Raw genomic sequence first — 21,542 nt, forward strand, 5'->3', positions numbered from 1 at the left:
ATGCCTCTGCTGGCGATAGCCAGGCCGGAGGCATTGGATCCAGGTTGTCCGTCCGTCCGATGTTCGGTAGCGCAATATCTGAGGAACGCCTTGACGGAATTCAAGATTCAAGATTTTTATTGTCACTCCATGGTACAAGTATCACGTGTGAAATTCTTGTGCTGTGGACTCCGTTTACAACATAGTACAAATATAACAGGGCATATGAGTGCAAAAACAAGAGACACAACAAGCAATAGGGCAGTATAGTGATAAGACAAGTCAGAGACAGTGGCATATTCACTGCACATAGGTGCACATGTCGTGTGCATACTTTAGACGTGCTTAAACATTTTAAATTCTGCGTATTTGACATACAGGTGCAAATAACATATTCCTTATTAAACATACAATTAAACTCGGCATTTTAAATTCGGCGTATTTGACATACAGGTGCAAATAGCATATTCCTTATTAAACATACAATTAAACGTTAGACATACGTAATGGTAGCAGGTACAGTGCGGCTACTACACTATTTGTGTATGTTAAGGAGTCTCGTGGCCTGCGGGAAGAAACTGTTACTCAAGCGATTTGTGCATGCTTTCGGAACCCTGTATCTTCTCCCTGAGGGTAGCAGGGAGAACAGGCTGTTGTGGGGATGGTTTGTGTCTTTGATGATCTTCAGGGCCCTCCTGAGGCACCGCTGTTTATACAGTTCATGCAGATCTGGCAACTCACATTCTGTTACGTGCTGGGCCGCGCGTCTCACTCTCCGTAGCGCCCTGCGGTCCATGGTGGTACAGTTCCCGTACCAGGTGGTGAAGCCGCCAGTCAGCAGGCTTTCAATGGTGCCTCTGTAGAAGTCCCTGAGGATTTCTTTCCTTAGCCCAAATTTCTTCAGGCGCTTGAGTCCGTGTATTCGCTGTTGGGCCTTTTTGACGACAGTGGCGGTGTGGCTGGCCCAAGTCAGGTCCTGGTGGATATTGACTCCCAGGTACTTGAAGCTGTCCACCCTTTCCACCACTATGCCGTTGATGGTGATTGGGGGGGGTGCGCCCCCCCCCCCTCCTGTAGTCTACAATGATCTCCTTGGTCTTGGAGACGTTCAGAGAGAGGTGGTTGTCCTAGCACCATTGTTCCAGGGCCCCCACCTCCTCTCTGTAGGCCGTCTCGTCGCTCCCCGAGATCAGCCCCACGACTGCTGTGTCGTCTGCGAACTTCACGATGGTGTTAGAGGTTTGAGTCGCCACGCAGTCGTGGGTGTAGAGGTCGTACCAGAAGGGGGAATTTCATCAAATTTGCCTCGAACATCGACCTAGACTCAAGGATGATCTGATTAGATTTTGGTGGTCAAAGGTCAAGGTCACTGTGACCTCTCGAATGCCATTTTCAAGCTTAACGCGATATCTCAGGATGCCTTGATGGAATTTCATCAAATTTGCATCAAACATCGACTTGGACTCAAGGATGCACTGATTCGATTTTGGTGGTCAAAGGCCAAGGTCACTGTGACCTCTCGAACACCATTTTCAACCTTGTTAATGTAATATCTCAGGAATGCCTTGACGGAATTTCATCAAATTTGCTGCAAACATCGACTTGGACTCTAGCATGAACTAATTAGATTTTGGTGGTCAAAGGTCAAGGTCACTGTGACCTTTCGAACGCCATTTTCAAGCTTGTTAACGCGATATCTCAGGAATGCCTTGATGGAGTTTCATCAAATTTGCCTCAAACATTAACTTGGACTCAAGGATGAACTGATTCGATTTTGATGGTTAAAGGTCAAAGTTCAAGGTCACTGACCTCACACACCCAATTTCCAAGCTCTTTAACGCAACATCATCTCAGGAGCGCCTTGATGGAATTTCTTCCAATTTGCTTCAAATGGCGATTTGGAATTAAGAATTAACTAATGGCGGAGGCATAAATCTGCGGTGCGGTTGTTCTAATATATATTACAAACTGGTTTTAATTAAAAAGTAAATCAACACTAAATCCATAGACGAAATCACATTGCACAACTGCTACTGCATTGTTTATGGGTTGAAACTTTCAAGCATGTTGCACATTTGGCTCCCCCCTTAAGAAGCAATGTCAAAGCAGGTGTTTTAATAACGTTTAAACCCAGACGAGTGCAGCAGCTGCAATTGTCTGCCCAATGTGATTTAGTTACAAATTGATTTTTCTACATTTGAAAGCATACAATAGCAGTTTCTGGTGTGTGCATCAGTATTCTTGCTTGCCAGTCCTCCAAAGGGAGAACTGAACCACTAGAGGGAGTAAGAACCATGACTCTACACAACAATTTTAAATCATGCAACATCATTTGGAAGATGTGCTTCCTGAATGATAAGTGAACTGATCTCATGGGTGCTGGGCTGCTGGTGTGTTTTTTTTACACTGGTGTCCAGGTTGTGTGGCGAAGCTTGTCTTTACATCCCTCACTTATTGATACTCCTCCTTGGTTCAGTTCTTTATCAATAATCTTATTGCTTCTTTTTCATGACTAAATTATTTAAAAAAATATTTGAAAATGTAATGGAAAAAAAAGAATAAACTCAACATGATTAGAATGTATTTATATTTTAAATATAACTAAATGTTTCTAGAGCAGCAACAGTAATGTTACAACAGTAAAGTCACTATATAAACTCAATATCTCACTGGAAACAAATCTTTAAAATAAGTAATATTTCTGAGATCACAATTGGTTACTGAGTAGGGTTGCCACATTCAATGTGGAAAAATAAGGGACATCTTGCCACCACTGGACACAAATCAAGTGCGGGAGGGGGTTTCTGGGGGTCCTCCCCCATTAGATCTTGGGTGTCAGGCACTATTTACTGCATTCTGGTGAATTTCTATGCACACATTTGTGCTTTTTTTAATGCATAAATTTCAAAGTGCTCTGCTACTTTCCCCATAAATCTAAAGGAAATGGCAATTGAAGTAAAGCACAGTTGCATCAGTTATAGTAAGCATGAAAACTAACTTAAATCAGTCTGTAGGCTGAGCTCTCCCACCCATGTGATCTAAACCCCAAGTGATTATTTCGTATTTAAATATTATGAAGTGGCTTTCAGATTAAATAAAGAATTTTAATTCAACAGTTTTAGAAAGTGAGTTACACTCTTAATTTTGTAAATATGAAAGAACCAAGAGACACTGGACCAGCAAGGATGCAGGGCACGGAATTTGCACCAAGCCAAATGCTGGTAAAATATGCAAGTGGCTGGTAGATTTGCTTCACTCACCAGCAAAAAACATGGTAATCTAAGTGGCTGGTAAAATGTGAACATTTACTAGCTATTTGGCCTGTGAGCAAAAAAGTTAATTTGGCACCCTGCAGTGACATGTGCAGTTTTCATCCACACCACCCAAGGCATTATATGAATACATCAAATCAATTAACCACATTCACCAGAGTTAAAATGTTTATTACGATAATACAAAACACATAGAAAACATACAAAAGTCAATTTACATATAAAATTCAAGTTTTTAGAAAGCCTCTGAACGCTCTTGGCCTTAGTTCCCTCTGGGTAAAGTAAAGTCCTCATTTCTCTTTTCTACTTCAGTATCTCCTTTGCCTCGGGGAGAAGATGGTATTGGGGTTGCTGTCCCGCTCCCTCTCCTTCTCCCGTTCTTTCTGGCTGTTGGGAGACAGTGCCTCCTCCAGCTTCTTCTCACTCTTGAAGAGATCTCGCCCCGTACGCCGGATTTGCTCCTCCATCTTCCGGTGGCGCTTCATGTCAGACAGCACCTTGTCCAGCCGGGCTTCTCTTTTCACAGAGGACCGGGCTGAAGATCCTAGAACAGAAGGAAGAAATACGTCAACTTGACTTCACAATAGCCAACAATTGACAAATAATCATATTGTAATTATGTTTCTAAATATACACAGTGAACAGACTTTTCTATATTTTAGATTTTTGAAAAATTGAAACAGACAGACAGCAGACAGACAGATATTGCCCACTTGCTCATTTTTATTATATAAAGGATGTTTAGGAATCCATTTTGAGCAGCCATCACTCTGATAAAAAATTATTGCAGCCTGGAAATTGAAGTAATTCATGTTGTGATTTTCACATTTTATTTGATTTCTACGATTAATTGTGCAACCCTACTACCTACCCACCCATCACTTTTACTAGTGACTACTACTTGATATGATCATGAAAACCAACGCTGAAGTAAAGTGAACATGCACGGAAGTTATTTAGCTAATGGGTTGCAAGTATAAGTCATCATCATATCTGAAAACTGTCAAATCCCAGGGCTTTCTGTCTGTCATACCTGGTGTTCTGCGCCTGTTGATGAAGGCATTTTTCGGAGTGGCTTGCATTTGCTCCTCATCAAAGTCAAACTCTGTTGGAGTCGGAGGCCTGGGGAAAAAAATAAAATAAATAATCTATTTCAAGAACCAAGCCAGATCCACGTTACTGAAATGATTGAAAAAAAAAGGCCTTCTGCAATAAAGCGTCAATAACACTCACTTGCGCTCTCTCTCCTCCCTCTCCCTTTCTTTTGCCGCCTCTTCCTCATCGTCTCTTTCTGGTGAGGGGGTCCGCTCGGGCGTGGGGGGCCTCCGGGGAAGGGGCACAAAGTTCAGTTCCAGCATCTCTCCTTTAGCAAGGAGCTCATAGAGTCTTTTTATCTCAGCAGGTGGCGGCATCCACATTTTTGCGTCATCAATTTCCTCGTCGCTGTACGCAAGCTCCCATTCCCCGTCCTCTTCCATCGCCTGCTTTCCTTCTCCACCATCCATGACTGTGTCTGCTCGAGTGTCCTCCTTGTGCTCCTGTCCTTCCATTGCACCTCTGTCCTCATCTGAGAAAGTGGCAAAAAGTCAGTTTAATTAAAGCTTTTGACTGACAGCCAGGAATATGAATAATGGGAACACAGCATTAGTGGACTGAATTCTGTTGCTACTACCTTTTGCATCCTTGGATGTGTCATCTTCAGTTGCAGCTGTCTGTTGCTGTTTATTGCCATCTTCCTCTTTCACTGCGACAGTTTTCTCTGTGTCCCTCACACCCAGTGCCTCTATCCCCTCCCTCAGCATAGAGTCTGCGGCCTCATCCTGCATCCTTCCTCTTGCTGTTGGCTTTATAGCCAGTCTGCTGAATAGAAGAAATGCATCTTAGTAGTTACAACAACACTGATTGTATGTATAGAAGTCTTTATTTTTGTGAATGTTGCAATTCGTGAGCTACTAACGTTAGCTTTATCTCAGTGTGACAGAAAAGCCTATCATTAGCTAGTTGAGTAATCGTTAGCCACGTATCACATGAAATGTGGTTATTTAACTTAACTAGCGTTAGCTAAAGTAACGTTAGGCCTAGCTCTATTTCTAAACAGCAAATACGTAGTAACACTGTCCAAGTTATATTTACCGATTGTCCAGTGTATCGTAGATCAGTGTTGTTGTAAATGTAATGTCAGATTATCTTCCCCACCGAATAAAATCAGCAAAACTCTCCATGCGACTTGCTAGGAATAATCCAAGAACACAGACGTAAACATAGCGCCATTTTGGACTGGAGGAGAATTGTGTGGCGATCTGCGCGGATCGCTGAATGTATGCTTCCACCGATTATCCATCGATTATCCATCATGTGGATAGTCAAACGACGGCACGACAGATGAGCTGGCAAGCTGCAGTAGTCAACTTGCGTCTAGAGATCTGTGTTTGGCATGACTTCCTGTGCAGCACTCAAGCGGACGTAAATCGGGTGTTGGGCGGGGATCCTCATGAATTGCTTATTTTAGATTGTTAAAATGTATAATATTGGTTTATAGAGTATTAAGGTGTATTTTTTAACGTTTGAGTACAGTTTGGTCGTTTTCTTAAAGAGAAGAAAATAAACATTGGACGTCATATAGGCGCCAGCGTTTGAGCGAGTCCTGATTGGGTAATTCTCGTTTCCGTTTCAGCGCTCATGATTTGAAAAGTTTTCACGGTTGTTGTTTGAGAAGAAGCATCTCCACCGCCATTGTTAAAAGGGGGAAGGATAGCGTTCGTGGTGTAGCTTAGCTAGATACGACCAAATTTGGAGAACAATCTATGAATGGCAGCCGACTAAATTGTTTGCATTAACGCTAAGAGCCCGCTAATACCGGTGAGTTCAAAGGAAACATTTTCTAATCCATTTCTCGCCAACGTAATAGCGACACATACTGCTACATTCGGAAGTGAGTGTCAACGCTAACGTTAGCTTTCTATTAGCAAACAATAGCTATCTAGCGTTAATATAACCTTAGTGATGGCTTACTAGTAGCGTTAGTAGGGAGGCAAACTAGTCACCTTTCGGTGACAGTCACCTTTTTCACCCCAAAATAGGATAATTTGTAGTGGTTTGTAGTGTCTGCCCTGGTACATCTGTCACGTTTTTCACTCTCAATGAGTTTGCATCTCTGAGTAACAGTTAGGATAACTAGCGCTAACTTAGCGATATTTGTTTTGGGGCGACCTGCGCGCCGGTTATGGATATTTAAATTGTGTGAGATGTACGTTACACACTGTAAAATTGACACTTTATTGGGTAACGTTACAGTGTAGGCCTAACTTAACGTTACATGAAGCTTGTCTGTTGTCCGGAAGATAAGTGTTTAATATTGTACCATGCCATAATATGTTTGTAAAGAACTGTTAAAATTTCAATAAAGGCTCTAATAAGGGATTTTCATTTATCTCTCTCTTTTGTCTACCATCCAGGGACACCCCTTTACCTGAATTCAGACATGGCTCAGCGTGCGACTGCACCAGAGGGAGGCAGTAAGAAGACGTCCAGGGTTCAGGTAACTGTTCGTCTGAGACCCTACATGGACGAGAAGGGCGAAACTCAGGGACCCTGTGTCAGAGGTCTGGACTCCCAGAACCTGGAGATAATCAACCATAGGAATGCCACAGAAACGGTCAAATACCAGTCAGTGTCTTCAGCTTAACTACATCTTCTCATCTTTTATTTATTTATTTTATGACATGCTTGAATTTGTTTCATGCTTCCTTTATTGTCTACCAGTTAATCCTAAAATGCTATGCATGTTGTTTCAGTTTTGATGTTTTCCACGGTGAGCAAACGACACAGCAAGAGGTTTTCCTCTCATCAGTGAAGCCCATTCTACCCCACATACTGAGTGGACAGAATTCCAGTGTCTTTGCCTATGGGCCCACAGGAGCTGGTATGATTTTTGAATTGATTTTGATTTATTGTGGATTATAAAACACAACACAATCCAAGGGATGAAACATGTGAAAGTGTAAACACTTATTTCCAACATGGTATGTTAAAGCAACATTTCTTTGTGTGTTGTTGTCAAAGTACGCTTAAGTTGTACTTTTATCTATCATGATGTAACTAATGCTTGAACATGGATATTTGGATTAACTAAGTTCCAATTTAAACTATGTTAGACTTGTTATGGTAGGCTGACAGCATCTTAAATGTGTCGTGGCCTTCGTGCAGTAGTCCAGGATTTGGTAGCTGGTGCTAAAAATACGGCTCTCTGCAATTCTTTCTACTGGCTGCTGCTGGGCTTTTGGGATAACTTTGAGAGATACAACTCATCCACCGATGTAGTGCCCACCATTTGTTTATATCAACATGTTGTGGATTATCACTTTTAAAGCTATTTTAAATAAGTATGTTTTTTTCTTCTTCTCTCTACTACTTGTGGCCTGCGATTATTTTCTACTGATTTCGCAAATGTGGGGGCACTTAATGTTGGGCACTTTCTACACCAGTGGCCCATGTCCTAAGTCACATTCTTTTTCCTGTCTTTTCCTCTCCTCCTCCATAGGTAAGACCCACACCATGTTGGGCACTCCAGAGCAGCCAGGCATGATCCCATTGGCCGTTCGTGAGGTCTTCAACCTGGTCGAAGCTAAGGAGGATGAATGGGACTACAGTACTGCCATGTCTTACCTGGAGATCTACAATGAGAAGGTTGGCCATAGCCAGTGTAGTATGAGCCAAGATATGAACTTGGTCGGTCTAGTGAACCTCGTATTCACATTTTATTTGGGCTTGTGCTTTCCTTTTCTACAGCGTTCCCACGGGTCCTTAAAATCCTTGAAAGTTCGTGAATAAAAACAAATCAAGGCCTAAAAAGTTTGTGAACATTAATTAATTAATTTACCAGGGGCAGTGTACCCCCCCCCCCCCCCCCCCCTCCCCAATATATTTTTATTTTTTTCTGAACAGTACATGAACAAAACACATGAACTGGCTTGGAGACACACACGCACACACACACAAAAAACATCAACATTCAATATTACAATGTGGTGCTACAAGCCGCTTAAGGTGCTTATGTACTTATAAGAGATATTGTGCAAGGGATCCCACGCAAGGGGTCCATGAGAAACCAACCAGGCGAATCACCCGTCGCCCCTAACCTCATCAAGGCAGGCCAGGAACGGGTCCCAGATGCCCGAGAATTTTTTAAGTGAGTTGGTCCTCAGGAACCTAAGTCTCTCCATCCATATCACAGAGGTCATGTCCGTCAACCACAATTGAAAAGAAGGTGAAGAGGGGGATTTCCATTCCTTCAGAATGAGTTTCTTGGCAATAGTTGTCCCCAGGGACACTGGACTGGACAGTGTACATTAATCAACATGTCAGTTTCCACATCCATGTAAATGCACCAGAGTTAGTGAGAGAGCAAAATTTAATTCTGTAGTCCCTGAGCATGATGGTAAAAAGAACTAAAAACTAGTAGTCAAGTGACATCCACACTAAAAACAAAATAGACATGGGTCCTTGAAAGCGCTTGAATTTAGGGTAACACGTCTCCACAGTATATTTTGTTGCTGTGCTGAGAAGGCAAGAGACCACATAGTCTACCGTCACTAACACAGCACAGTTAAGAGAGCACATAGTCTACCGTCACTAACACAGCACAGTTAAGAGAGCACATAGTCTACCGTCACTAACACAGCACAGTTAAGAGACCACATAGTCTACCATCACTAACACAGCACAGGTAAGAGACCACATAGTCTACTGTCACTAACACAGCACAGTTAAGAGAGCACATAGTCTACCGTCACTAACACAGCACAGTTAAGAGAGCACATAGTCTACCGTCACTAACACAGCACAGTTAAGAGAGCACATAGTCTACCATCACTAACACAGCACAGTTAAGAGAGCACATAGTCTACCGTCACTAACACAGCACAGTTAAGAGAGCACATAGTCTACCGTCACTAACACAGCACAGTTAAGAGAGCACATAGTCTACCATCACTAACACAGCACAGTTAAGAGAGCACATAGTCTACCGTCACTAACACAGCACAGTTAAGAGAGCACATAGTCTACCGTCACTAACACAGCACAGTTCAGAGACCACATAGTCTACCATCACTAACACAGCACAGTTAAGAGACCACATAGTCTACCGTCACTAACACAGCACAGTTCAGTTCAGCACGCATTCAACTTCTCTATTTTTATTTGTCTGTGAGCTTCTGCTAGTTCTCATCATAAAAAAATATTGTTGTTGTGACAGTAATTAACTCATTGAGTGCCATGGACGTCCTTCGACGTCCAATTAAATAGTGACGTAGAGTGCCACGGACGTCCTTTGACGTCCAATGCGTTTTTTGACGGTGGGACGTCGATCAAAGCCTTCCGCAGCTCCTGTACAACTATAGTAGCTATTGGAGGTCTATAACCTATTTTACAGAACCCTTAGGTGGCGACAGTGCTCTCCAGATTACAGAAATACAGCCTGACAAAGCCGTGATCAAAAGACAAACCGCGCTCATGCTGCGCAGATTGATTGCTGTTGGCAAGCAGCCCAGAGCCATCTACATGATGGCTCTGGGCTGCTTGCCAACAGCAATCAATCCGCGCACACAACTGCAGCTCCTCTGCCTGTCTGTCTGTCTGCATAGATAGTTTCTCAACACACCAGAAACGCAGCACCCAACGCCGAAGGGCCAACCCTTACCTGCAGTCGCATTGGGCATTTCCTCATTGCTGCTGTGAGCTGCCAGGAGCCGCGCGGCACAAAAACAGAGGCTCCGAATAGACTTTGTGCGTGTGGGGAGGAGTTTACAGCTGACTCGGGGAGAGGCGGGGAGAGGGGGGGACAGGGGGGTGGGGCACGCATGCACCACAGAACTAAACCAGGTCACATCATCAAAAAAATATTAGCTAGAGTCAGTGAATGTGCTTGAAATAATGCATTTCACAAAAGGCTGAATATCTCAGCTTCCTGATAGAAAAGCATATTTTTGCTGTTTTTGACCTATCTTCTCCGGCTCATAACTAAAGAACGGAAAATGGTATCAATAAACTTTTTTTTGCTGATGATACAATAGAGTCTCCTTGTTCTTTTTGCGTGTTCGGTGTTTACATAGTAATATCACACAATATTCTGTGGGCCTCGAGAAATCACTGAAAACGCTCTGAAAACTCTGGCACTGGGAGCGTCCGTTCTCCAAAAGTGGCTGGCACTCAATGAGTTAACCTTGATCAGTGTCTCAAACTATGTGCCCTGTTGGGTCCTTGAATTTGATGTTGAGGAAGGTGTGGGAACCCTGCGTCTAGCTATGGTTAATCGCCTGCTTTAACCAAGATGTCACTTCGGTAGAGCATTTTTACCTTGGAGCTGCCACGCGGACTTCCATATTGTATGACTTTACTAAACAACTAGGCCCAAACAGTTAAAGGAGAACTAACCTCCAAAACACTTTTTTTCAGCTTTTAACCAATATATATGACTTTGGGGGTGATGTGTGAAGAATTCTGGTCAGAATTTCCACATTTGACACCAAACTGTTGCCATTTTACCATTTGTATCATTTTTCAGCAGCATAACTGGCATAAGCGCCCTCTACGGGTCGAACACTGCTTTTTTTTTTTTTCTCAAATGAATGGGAGATTAGGGGCACACTGACGTCACAGTGCCCCCAAAGACGATGGGATTTCAAGATAATTACTCCCCTACCCCCTCTGTACCATTTTGGCTCCTCAGAACTCCAAGCCTATTCTTATTGAAGTTTGCTCTTAAAATACTGAACCAAACGTTGTCAAAGTTGGCACATGTCTTAATTATAGTTAGTTTCCCGCTGAATGTGTCACTACTTTATTAATATCTTACCCGAATAAGCTCGAATGATGATGTATATATTATCAGTCCGAGTTGGAAGCAGCTGGCCTGTCTCCAGCCCAGGCATGCGGGAGAGAGTCGTACTGTAAACCTCATGCACTAGCTCCAAGCTCCGCGGGCGCGCGCAGCAGAGCAGAGCTCTCTGTGCTCTGAGAGTAGAGAGAGCAGTCTGATATTTCCGCAAACAAATATGGTCGCAGTTTAGCGCACATGTAAAATATAACGCTATACTACGACGTGACAACGTGACAAAGCTTCTCTAAACACATCGGCTACTATCATTTCCCTGCATCCCTCCTACTGAGATTATATCGGTAATGATTTTGGACAGACTGAATGCGCGGAACGGGAGGAGGAAAGATCTGCAGCTGTGCCCTGAGAGACACTCGCCTCGCTCCGACTACTGTGCCTGTCTGTGAAAAGCGTCCTGTCCAGTCGCACCTTCGCAAACAGATGCGGGATTCCCTCAATCCTGTACCCAATCTCAGACTGTATTCTCTAAATCGCACACCAGCTATTTCTGTCTGTTTGTTTGTTGCTCCGTGAGGTTACAAGCGCCCCATGCATGCAGCAGGCTGTTTCCCCAGCCGGGGTCTGGCAGGAGGGAGGAGGCGCAGGCAGCCTGCACTGCGCTGAGAGGAAAAAACTTTTGCACAACTTTTAACAAGAATCACGAAAAGCCCCCAAACTAAAATGAAAAAGGGACTATATGGCAACTTGGACGAGGGAATGACGTAGAGAAATCTCGCATTGTGTTACCCCAGAACGGGGGGTTTGTCGTATTGTGCGGTGTGCTGCTGTAACGAGCCCATGCCACTTTGCTCTCGTAACGTAGTTGAACACACTGCCAGAGTTACATGCAGAAAAATAATTAAATTTCTAGTTCGCCACTGAATTACCAAATTGATATAACTTTCAACCATTTTGAGCAAAGCTCTTTCCAAACAGGCCACCAGCGTTGGCTAGTTGTTGATAATTATACAGATATGGCCCCTCTCAAATAAATTATTTTTGAGGCAATAGGCAAACTGTAATGGCGTCGATTTCCGAAAAAAAATCTGGACTTCAACACAGCCAAAGAGTCCAGTATAGACAAGAGCATATGTCATTTCTTGGTTTTTTCCATAGGTATTTTCAAATCACTGTTCTAATACATATCTAGGGGGTTAGTCCCCCTTTAATTGAATGGAAATGGCAGTATTTGTCACTGCAATTTCCAAATCACAAACATGTTACCACACAGACAAAAGGAAGCAGCTTTTGGCTAGTAGTGTCTGCAACTAACTTCCATTTCACGGCACTGTGCTAAATAGAATTAAATCTACAACACAAAAGATGTCTGCATCCTTGGCAGATGATGTGCTGTCAGTCATTCTCTCCCTCTTTCCCACTTCCAGGTGCTAGATCTCCTGTCGCCCGGCTCCCAGGACCTGCCCATCCGAGAAGACAAGGACAAGAACATTCTTATCCCGGGCCTCACGCACACACCGCTCTCCTCCTTCTCCGAATTCGACAGACACTTTGTCCCTGCCAGCCTCAACCGCACCACTGCCTCCACCAAGTTGAACCAGCGCTCCAGTCGTAGCCACGCCATCCTCCTCATCAAGGTTTGATGCGTTGTCCGATTTAGCTCTGTGAATGGGGAATTTGTGTGTTTCGTTACTCTTAAATCTCTTAAATACTCTTTAAGATGTACTTTTATCTGTCATTAACTAAAGCTTGAACTGGCCCGTTTTGGGCATTTATATTTTGATTACCGGTACATTAATTGCTGTATGTACCATGTTTGACTTGTTATGGTAGGCAGACAGCATCTTAAACAGGTTGTGGCCTTGGTGCAGTAGGCCAGGATTTGGTAGCTGGTGCTAAAAACAACACGGCTCTCTGCAACTCTTCCTGCTGGCTGCTGCTGGGCTTTTGGGATAACTTGGAGAGATACAAACTGTCTACTTTTGTTCTTACTTTCCTACACTGTTCTCATTCCTAGTCTGTCTCTAAAGACTGAATATGGGTCAGTTTATCGTAAACCTAATGCATGCATGTATCACAATTTAAAGATGTTTTCCTGCTTTGTATAGATTAAATAACTTTTTTGGGGGGGGGGGGGGGGGGTGCAGTCAGAAGATCAAAGTTGGGTTATGACTCATCATTTTCTCATGATATAAAGCAAATTTACGGTTATGTTCTGTTAAACACATCAAACATTCAAGTATCATGAAATGGATCAGGTCAGGAAAGCTCATCTAACCTCCCATCACCTTCGACTCTCCCTGCCTGACCACCTCCACACTCAAACACACTGACCACCTCTGCCCAGGTGGTGCGGACCCAGCGCTCCCTGCCGCATCGCCAGCAGACTGGCAAGCTGTACCTGGTGGATCTGGCCGGGTCCGAGGACAACCGCCGCACAGGCAACCAGGGCATCCGACTGAAGGAAAGCGGTGCCATCAACCTGTCCCTCTTCACCCTCAGCAAAGTGGTTGACTCGCTCAACAGCGGCACTGGCGGCCGCGTGCCGTACAGAGACAGTAAGCTGACGCGGCTGCTGCAGGACTCTTTGGGCGGCTCAGCGCACTCTGTCATGATCACCAACATCGCGCCCGAGTACAAGTACTACTTTGACACCTTCACTGCGCTCAACTTTGCCGCCAAGTCCAAGCTGATCGTGAACAAGCCCTTTGTCCGCGAAACTGTGTCGGTGCTGCAAGGTGAGCTAAAGAGGTGTTTGTGTTGGGATTCAGGGTGAAGAACCACATCATCCCTCAACCAAGTTTGATGTTTTATTCATTGAATGTTTAAACAAGTTTTTTACAAAGAGCTGGAAAGTAGAGAGGGAAACATAGGTGGTGAGACATAAGAGGAAACTGGCAGGATTTGACTAAAGGCCAATGGGGTGTTTTTTTCCCAGTTTTTTTTAGACACTCCTTCTAATGAACTATCTAATGAAGACTTCTATTAATTTTGTTTTGTTATCGTCTTGATTGCGTCTGTGATGGGTTAAGATTTTTACTGTTCTGCCTTTGGCTTTTATTCAAGCACTGCAATGCAACCTTGACTGATGCTATGTCATTTTCATCTGAATAGCTTTACGCTCTAGAGAGAACCTCTCAAGTCCTGCTGCTGCACTGAATACTAAACTGTTCATTTCCCCACTGCCGCCTTTCTCCAGTGAAGCGGACCAGAGAGGACCACAAGGCAGGGGGCTCTGCTGCCGGCGCCGAGCCACAGAAAAAGAGGCAGAAAGACGAGAAGAAAACTGAGCGGGAGAGCGTCTTGCCCCCAGCACTCCCAACCAGGTTGGAGATCGCACACGGACTGCGTGACTCGTTTCTCAGCCGTGTGGTTAATCAGAGTAATAACTGTGACATTATGTGGGAGCTTTAGGCCAGGGATGGGCAACTTTGATGATAGAGAGGGCCATAAAAAAATGTCCTCGCTACCAGAGGGCCAGATTGGGGGCCTTTCACCTGTAGCCTACTGTAACACCATCGCTCCCAATTATAGCTACTAATTACATGAAAAGGACTCGTAATCACAGTTTATTATACCAACATTTATATTTTTCATATTCAAATTGACTAATTCTTCCATTCAGATGACACCAGAAACTTTGCTCTAGCTTTAAAACAGCCCGCTACAGCAATTTGATGGGGTACATCACCCAAATATGTCATATTAATCAGATTAGTAATGTTGCATGTGCAATGTGCATCCTGGATATAGTTTGATACATTAGCGTTGGCTCAAATACTAACGTTAATCAGTATGTGGATGCACAATGCTAACGCCATTAGCGCCATGTTCTGGGATGTACAGTAAAATAAAAACACAGATTTGGGTGGTCTAACCTAACCAAAAACGTCCGCCTTTTAATTTCCACACGGAGTGAGGTCTGGGGCGGCCAGTTGCCCAACCCTGCTTTAGGCAGAGATAGAAATGTCTTTTCTTTGCATGCAAATTCCTTTTTCTTTGCCCCACCCATAAAACAACAGGTCATGGCCTCAGAGCGGTAGGCCAGGATTTGGTGGCTGGTGCTTAAAGCAAGTGTCTCCCTGCAACAGTGCCATTAGCTAAAGCTGTGGTGCCTACTGGTATCTCGTTGGGATAGAGATGAGCAGTGCTTTTTCTAGCTGTCTGTTGTCAGGTGCTTTGGCTATCTGCTAGTCTGATAATTCTACTATGTATTTTTTCAGAGTGGTTGATCTGACTTTGCCCCAAAATTAATTTCCAAGCCCCGCCCCACTGACCGTGCTGTCTTCCCACTTCCGTCTCTGTAGTTAACCCAATTTTCTCTTCTGTGTGTGTGTGTGTGTGTGCGTGTGTGTCTCAGTCCATCAGACCCGTCGCTGATGGACAGGCTAATGGCTCTGGAGAAGCTGATGATGGTGGACTGCCAGGGGACTGACAAAGATAGACTCGATATGCTGAAAGAGTTGGCTCAGTCTCGCAAGGAGATTCAGGTGAAGAGACTGGTACACCTGAACGTGATTGTTTGAAAGTAGTGGATGACAAACTGACATTAGCTCGGTGTGATTTGAGTGCAAATATAACAGTTGTGGAGATTTGAGTGAGGCTGCACTATTAAAAGTTGGGAATACAAATTATATTATATATTTCTCTCTCCTTTTAATCAGTTATGGTGTGGATACTATCCACCTTATTTCTAGTGGCCATGATGCCTCTGGGTTTTTCTTCCGGTGTGATCCTCCCAGCCTTGTTGCGGACAGCTTGACACCCGTCTGGGCGAACGGAGCAAATCACTAATCGGGCCCAGCTGGGCAAAAATCTCGTCAATGAATATCCCTTTATGAGCGCAGTGCATTCATGGGTAATTGCCTACTGTGGCTAATATTAGCCGCTAGTTAGTTATGTTACATGGCAGTAAAACACTGAATGACCAAATTGATATAACTTTTAACCATTTCGGGCAAAACCGTTTCCATACGGACCCGTCAGCGTTGGTTAGTTGTTTATAACGTGGCTGGCTATATTTCTAACGTTCTATCTCTCTACTGGGAGGCGGGCCATAGCGTCTCTGTCGATGATTTGATTCGACAGTTCTGGGCGTTGGCATTGGCCAATCCTGGTGTGTTGCACCCCCAAATCGCTTGTGTTGTGGCGCAAAGCGAGTGGCTTCTAGGATGAACAGGCTCTCTGAGCCGCACGCCACTAACGTTATTTTAGAGCAGCGCAGTAAATACAGTATTCCTGGAATGCGAGTTTTAACGAAACAGTTACATGTCCTCTGCATTCTACATCAAATAAAGACATTACTGTTTGTTTTATTTGGTATGTTACATACTTATTGGCCAAGTTATGTTCAATTCAGCCAGGGTACAAGGGAGTGTAGGCGGCCATCTTTTCAAATCAAGTAGAATACCGTTTTAGGAAATGATAAGCTGCAACAATAAACCGGAACTTGTACCCACAATTATTTGTACAGCGGGGCATTCAAAAATAAGGTGTATCCAGGGTCTGTATGAAAATGCTAGATTTTAACCATTAGGGTTTCAAGGCTAGGAACATGCTTGAATTTGAATATATATATATATATATATATATATATATATATATATGTGTGTGTGTGTGGGCCTATTGACTGTATATATTATCCCTATCTCATAACGACACCATCACATCATATATACCGGTTAAAAACATCTGTGTTTTGATGCAATTCAGGTTATTTTGTTGACTCGGGTGGGACAATACAAACGTGTTTGCAGCGGGTAACGGGGGAGACAAAAGAAAAGATTGGAGGATTTACAGTGGACTCAATTAAAACAGTCTCGTAACGACTCATGCCAAGGACGTTTTGAGCTGCGCAGCATGGAGATTATTGTGCGATCAAGCGCAGCGAGTCTTTTAGCGCCTAGAGCGCAGCTAAGAGGTGCTTTTCAAAGCTCTTAGTGCAAAGTAATTGTGCGCTGCTGACGATAGGATAATGCCATCCATCCCCACATTTTAGCGCTGAAACGCCTGCTTTGGCATGTGGCACGCCTATGACCCATAAAAATTATAACAGGCATGCGCTCGTGCCTGCCCCCAATTAGCATTGCGCCGGCGTTAAACGAGGGCAAACGCTAAATTACCGCTTTTGCGAAGATAGGGCCCCATGACTCTAAATGGCTTAACCTTTGCACCATTGCACTGTTAACAAACAAAAACAATAATTTAGGAATTTTTAGTAAAATACAAATGGCTGTACAGTATATACTCATTGACAGAAGGCAATCCTTTGATCTGAAACACTGCAATTCCATATCACTGAGCTTCAGAAAGGCTCAACACAGTGGAGCACTGAGTCAAGACCAAGGCAGGACCAGTCCGAGACGAGACCATCAAAATGTGGTCTCAAGACCGGTCTCTCTCAAGTACTCCCAACACTAGTGCTCTCAAAGTGCTTGAATGTTACTGTTAAAAAGATCTATGAACCCTCGGCCTGTATAGCTCATGGATGGTGTTTGCTACTCTCTGGGGAGAGGGAATATTTCAACATATTTATGATGGCATGTTGAAATGTACAGCACTACAGCTAGTCTCTCTGATCGTTCACAACATGTTCAACTCTTCTCCATGAATGTTTGAGAGCCAACTCTCGCCAAACTTTCTTTGCAGGAGCTCAAACAGAAGCAGAGGGAGTTTGAGAGCAAGGCCATGCTGATGAATCGGCTGTCAGGTGATGATTTGAGGGGAGAGACATCCAGTTCCAGCCCAGAGTCCCTCTTCAACAGTAACCTGGCTCCTCTGCAAAGGAAGCAGTCCACTGCCATGAAACCCAAAAAGCAGCAGGCTGTGGTCCAACCCCTACAGGGTCAGTTAGAAATTACATTGATGCAGCTGCATCTATACATGACGTGTCCGTTTGTAGCATGAGAGCATGGACCAATCAGGAGTAGACTATGCTGTCAGGCTGAAAGCATGTACAGTATATCCAAAAAAGCTATTTTTCACAAGGAAGAAAAAACATTCACATTTTAACATAGTTTAATAGTAACAACAACAGTAATAGCTAGTAATATAAAACATTTTGCTGGTCCAAAGTACCCGAAACTTTCACAGGTTACTTTTGGGTATGCAGTATGCACTAAATCCATTCATGAAATAAAACAAAAATTACCAAATTTGAAGATGCAAGGTTTCCGCCAGACAGCGATGATATGGAGAGTAGGGTTTGGTACTGAAACGTACCTTTACTACCGGTACCGAATTGCCACACAGAATTAGGTGCTTAATATATGGCCCATTTCCACCGCTGGTATTGGCGCAGCTCCACCCGGCTCGACTCACTTATTGTAGCTTTCCACCGGTCAAAAACCGGGGACAACCCGGGTTGAGTCTTACTTTTTCTAGTACCTCCTCTGTCGAGGTTCCAGGGCTGTGGACCCGGTACCATACGGTGATGTGAAGACACTGCCCCTCCTTACCACCGCTTAAGCAAAATTCATGGTCGGGCATCAAAGCCCTCGCAGTACACGCCGAGGGCTACGCCGCAGCTGGCGAGCCTGCCGGCGTAGGCGTCGTGCAGCTCCCCTAAAATGTGACTCAATGCAGCTGACGTGAAAGCTATGGCCAAGTATATGCACTACATTCTCTCCTTGGGCTAACTTCTAGTCATTGAAATCATAGTGAAATCACATAATTTACTCATTTTGCTGGGAACTCCCCATGACCCTCTTGTCAAGCGACGTTGAAGCATGTTTCTCGCTTTACTTTGGGTGTTTTTTTTTTACTTTTTTCTTTTGGTAATTTTAACTTTTTTCTTTTGGTAATTTCAAAACCCTTCTTAACCCTTTTTTATGAGCAAAAACTCACATCTTTGCTTTTCAAAAGATTTAAAATTGTTTCTTGCTTTTATTCCCAGTTATCCTGTTCCCATCCATGAAATTACATTTTGACATTTTTAACTTTAGGAATTCAACTGAAAACTCGAGACGAAATTAGAATGATGGTAAAAGGTGGGAGGCAGAATACCCAGACAGTAGGTGTAATAAATTGTTGTGTCCTTAAATGTCATTGTCCAAGAATAGAAGTGCTATGTAAAGAAACGATCCTGGCAGGAAAGGTTTATTTCTCTACTGTCCACATTCCCCTATAAGACTGATGGTCACCGATTCCATCATGTTGAATCACTGGCACTATTGATGGGCTGCGATCTGATACAAGAGCTCAGCCTACAATACAGGAGACAGAAAATGTATCAAATGACGATGAGGAGGAATTATTTTTGCATACCTCAGCAGCTTTCCCAATGGGCTGGAGAACTATTTTTGGTACTTGTGTTGTCATGCATTTGGCTTTGAAATTATGCTGTTTTGTTTTTCCACCCAGCAAAAATGTGTGTATAATTCGTAGCTATATATATATATATATATATAATATATACTTTTATGTAATAAAAACCCTAATAAATATATATATATAAAATATATAAGAAAACCCCAAATGGAAAAATATATATATACAGTACCGTATATATATATATATATATAATTATTTTATTTATTTATTTAAAAAAATATATATATAGATATAGATATTATATATATATTTTTTTTTGGGGGGGGGGTTTTCTTGCACGGTCAACACATTTATTTCACCTGCATATTGTTCTCTGTAGCATTACATGGATTTGAAATTAAGTGTGTTTTTAATCTTATGCCTTATCCCTTTTCACCCCTCCCATCAGTGTCCCAGCTCCAGCCTCAAGTTCAGCCACTTGCAGTTCAAAAACAATCCGTCTGCATCATGAAGAAAGAGAAGAAGCTTGCAGACAAGGTTCAGGTCAGCAGCCAAGCTATGTGTGCTTACCATGACACCTTGCAGAAGTGTGATCATCAGATGAGAGCTGATATAGTGGAGTATCATTTTTTGTCTTGTTTTGTTTTTAGACTCAACACTCACTACAAGATTCAAATTAATAAGGCCAAAGTTTCCTCCTTTTAAGATCAGTGTGGCAAGAAATCGAGTGAATGCTTCAGAAACAGTGATTTTCATTTTGATCTTCTAGATCTGTGTAGAATGTCCTATTTGGGTCTAAATCTGGTCAAAATGTTACCTTTAGCTAAACCAAGTATTATTCAAATACCACTTTATTCAGCTCAACCGAACTACTTTTGGCAGGGAGTGTAGTTTATTCTATATATTTTCTCTCTCAAGAGGCTCATAATGCATGTTTTGTTTATCTTCCAGGAGCTAGACGGCAAAGAGAACCTACCGGTGAAGGACTGGGAGTGCCAGCTGGACAGCTCGGTGCTGGAGCAGAAAAGGCAGAAGATCCTTCAGGTTCTCAACACAGGCTCCCTCAAGGAGCTCAAAGGCCTCCAGCAGATCGGCGACAAGAAGGCTAAACTCATCCTGGGCTGGAGGGAGATCCATGGTCATTTCACAAAGGTTGGTGGAGGAAACATGAGGCTTGCTGGACTTCTCCTTTAGGGTTTACTTTCTACTCTCCAGCCCTTGTTTCTCATGCAACTCGCCCTCCCAATATGTCTGCTGGATTTATTTTCTCTCGGTTTCATTTCCCTTAATTTGGTCGAACTCACTCACTCAAATGTGATGATTTTCTGTTTTCCAGGTGGAGGATCTGATTAGAGTTGAGGGCATGACAGAGAAAAGGTTTTCTACCTTTTTGAAGGTAAGCTAGTGTGACTCAATTGAAATCGTTATCAACAAATGTTCTACACTTTGTGTAAAAAGTTTATAAAGGAAGAGTGCCATTACAAGATGCTTATAAGTTGTAGTGGGGACAGTAGTTTCAGTGAGCCGCCATGTTTTGTGTTCCATTGATGCTCTTGCTGTTATTGAAAGCTAATGTTGATTAATTTGTTTCCTTTCTTTTCAGACAAACATTCTGAGTGCCGTGGGGAAGTGATCTTTCACTTCTTTCCGTTTTCCACACTTTTTGTTTTTACATAATTCATCTGAATTGTGTGCACGTTTCCAATGATACTGTTTGATATGACGTTTTATATTGTCTTAAAGCTTTCATTATCTTTTTTTAATGAATTATCATTGCTTTTTTGTTTTGGCTGTGTTTTTGTAGTTGCTTCTTTATTCCACTGAGGGCGCAGTATTGTTTTTTTTTAAATAAACGTGTCAATGGTCTTGCCCCAGTCATTGTTTTGTGGTTTTATTTCTATTTCATAATAAGCAGTACATGTGATGGTCACGGTCAATTGTCAATATGGGCCAAATAACTACTTAGACATGTCCTTTGTACATAAATAAATAACTCCATCATTGGGGATGATCGTTGCATATTGCAGGCATGATCTAACAGGGCTAATTATAAAACCCTGTGAGCTCAAGGTGGAGACGGGACACCTTCGACAAACGACATTGACTTTGACGTGATGTTTTTCCAAGGCCGTCAGCACCTGCTTTTTGGAAGAGTATGATGATGCTGTAATACAACGCTCTTCCCG

At 43.1% G+C, this 21,542-nt stretch overlaps 2 protein-coding genes across 3 annotated transcripts; one reads left to right on the forward strand and one right to left on the reverse strand.

The window, feature by feature from the left end:
• Positions 1-3,412: 3,412 nt before the first annotated feature.
• pagr1 (PAXIP1 associated glutamate-rich protein 1) lies at positions 3,413-5,521 on the reverse strand. Of its 2 annotated transcripts, none has more exons than XM_083634759.1 (5): positions 5,385-5,521; positions 4,924-5,108; positions 4,485-4,818; positions 4,285-4,373; positions 3,413-3,795 (listed from the first exon to the last, which is right to left on the reverse strand). In XM_083634759.1, exons 2-5 carry the CDS (start codon positions 5,075-5,077, stop codon positions 3,560-3,562), a joined length of 813 nt encoding a protein of 270 aa, XP_083490885.1. In that variant the 5' UTR covers positions 5,078-5,108; positions 5,385-5,521; the 3' UTR covers positions 3,413-3,559. The 2 variants fall into 2 exon arrangements, with proteins under 2 accessions (XP_083490885.1, XP_083490884.1); XM_083634758.1 differs by having other exon boundaries at positions 4,924-5,111.
• A 453-nt stretch (positions 5,522-5,974) lies between these two features.
• On the forward strand, positions 5,975-21,178 carry kif22 (kinesin family member 22). Its single transcript, XM_083635583.1, has 13 exons — positions 5,975-6,110; positions 6,707-6,917; positions 7,046-7,173; positions 7,792-7,937; positions 12,513-12,722; positions 13,433-13,823; positions 14,285-14,411; positions 15,446-15,575; positions 17,734-17,929; positions 19,805-19,899; positions 20,308-20,508; positions 20,693-20,752; positions 20,960-21,178. The coding sequence occupies exons 2-13, from the start codon at positions 6,733-6,735 to the stop codon at positions 20,987-20,989; spliced, it is 1,899 nt and encodes a 632-aa protein (XP_083491709.1). The 5' UTR covers positions 5,975-6,110; positions 6,707-6,732; the 3' UTR covers positions 20,990-21,178.
• Positions 21,179-21,542: the final 364 nt, after the last annotated feature.

This window comes from Poromitra crassiceps (genome assembly GCF_964638095.1).
Source record: "Poromitra crassiceps genome assembly, chromosome: 4".
Classification (NCBI taxonomy): Eukaryota; Metazoa; Chordata; class Actinopteri; order Beryciformes; family Melamphaidae; genus Poromitra; species Poromitra crassiceps.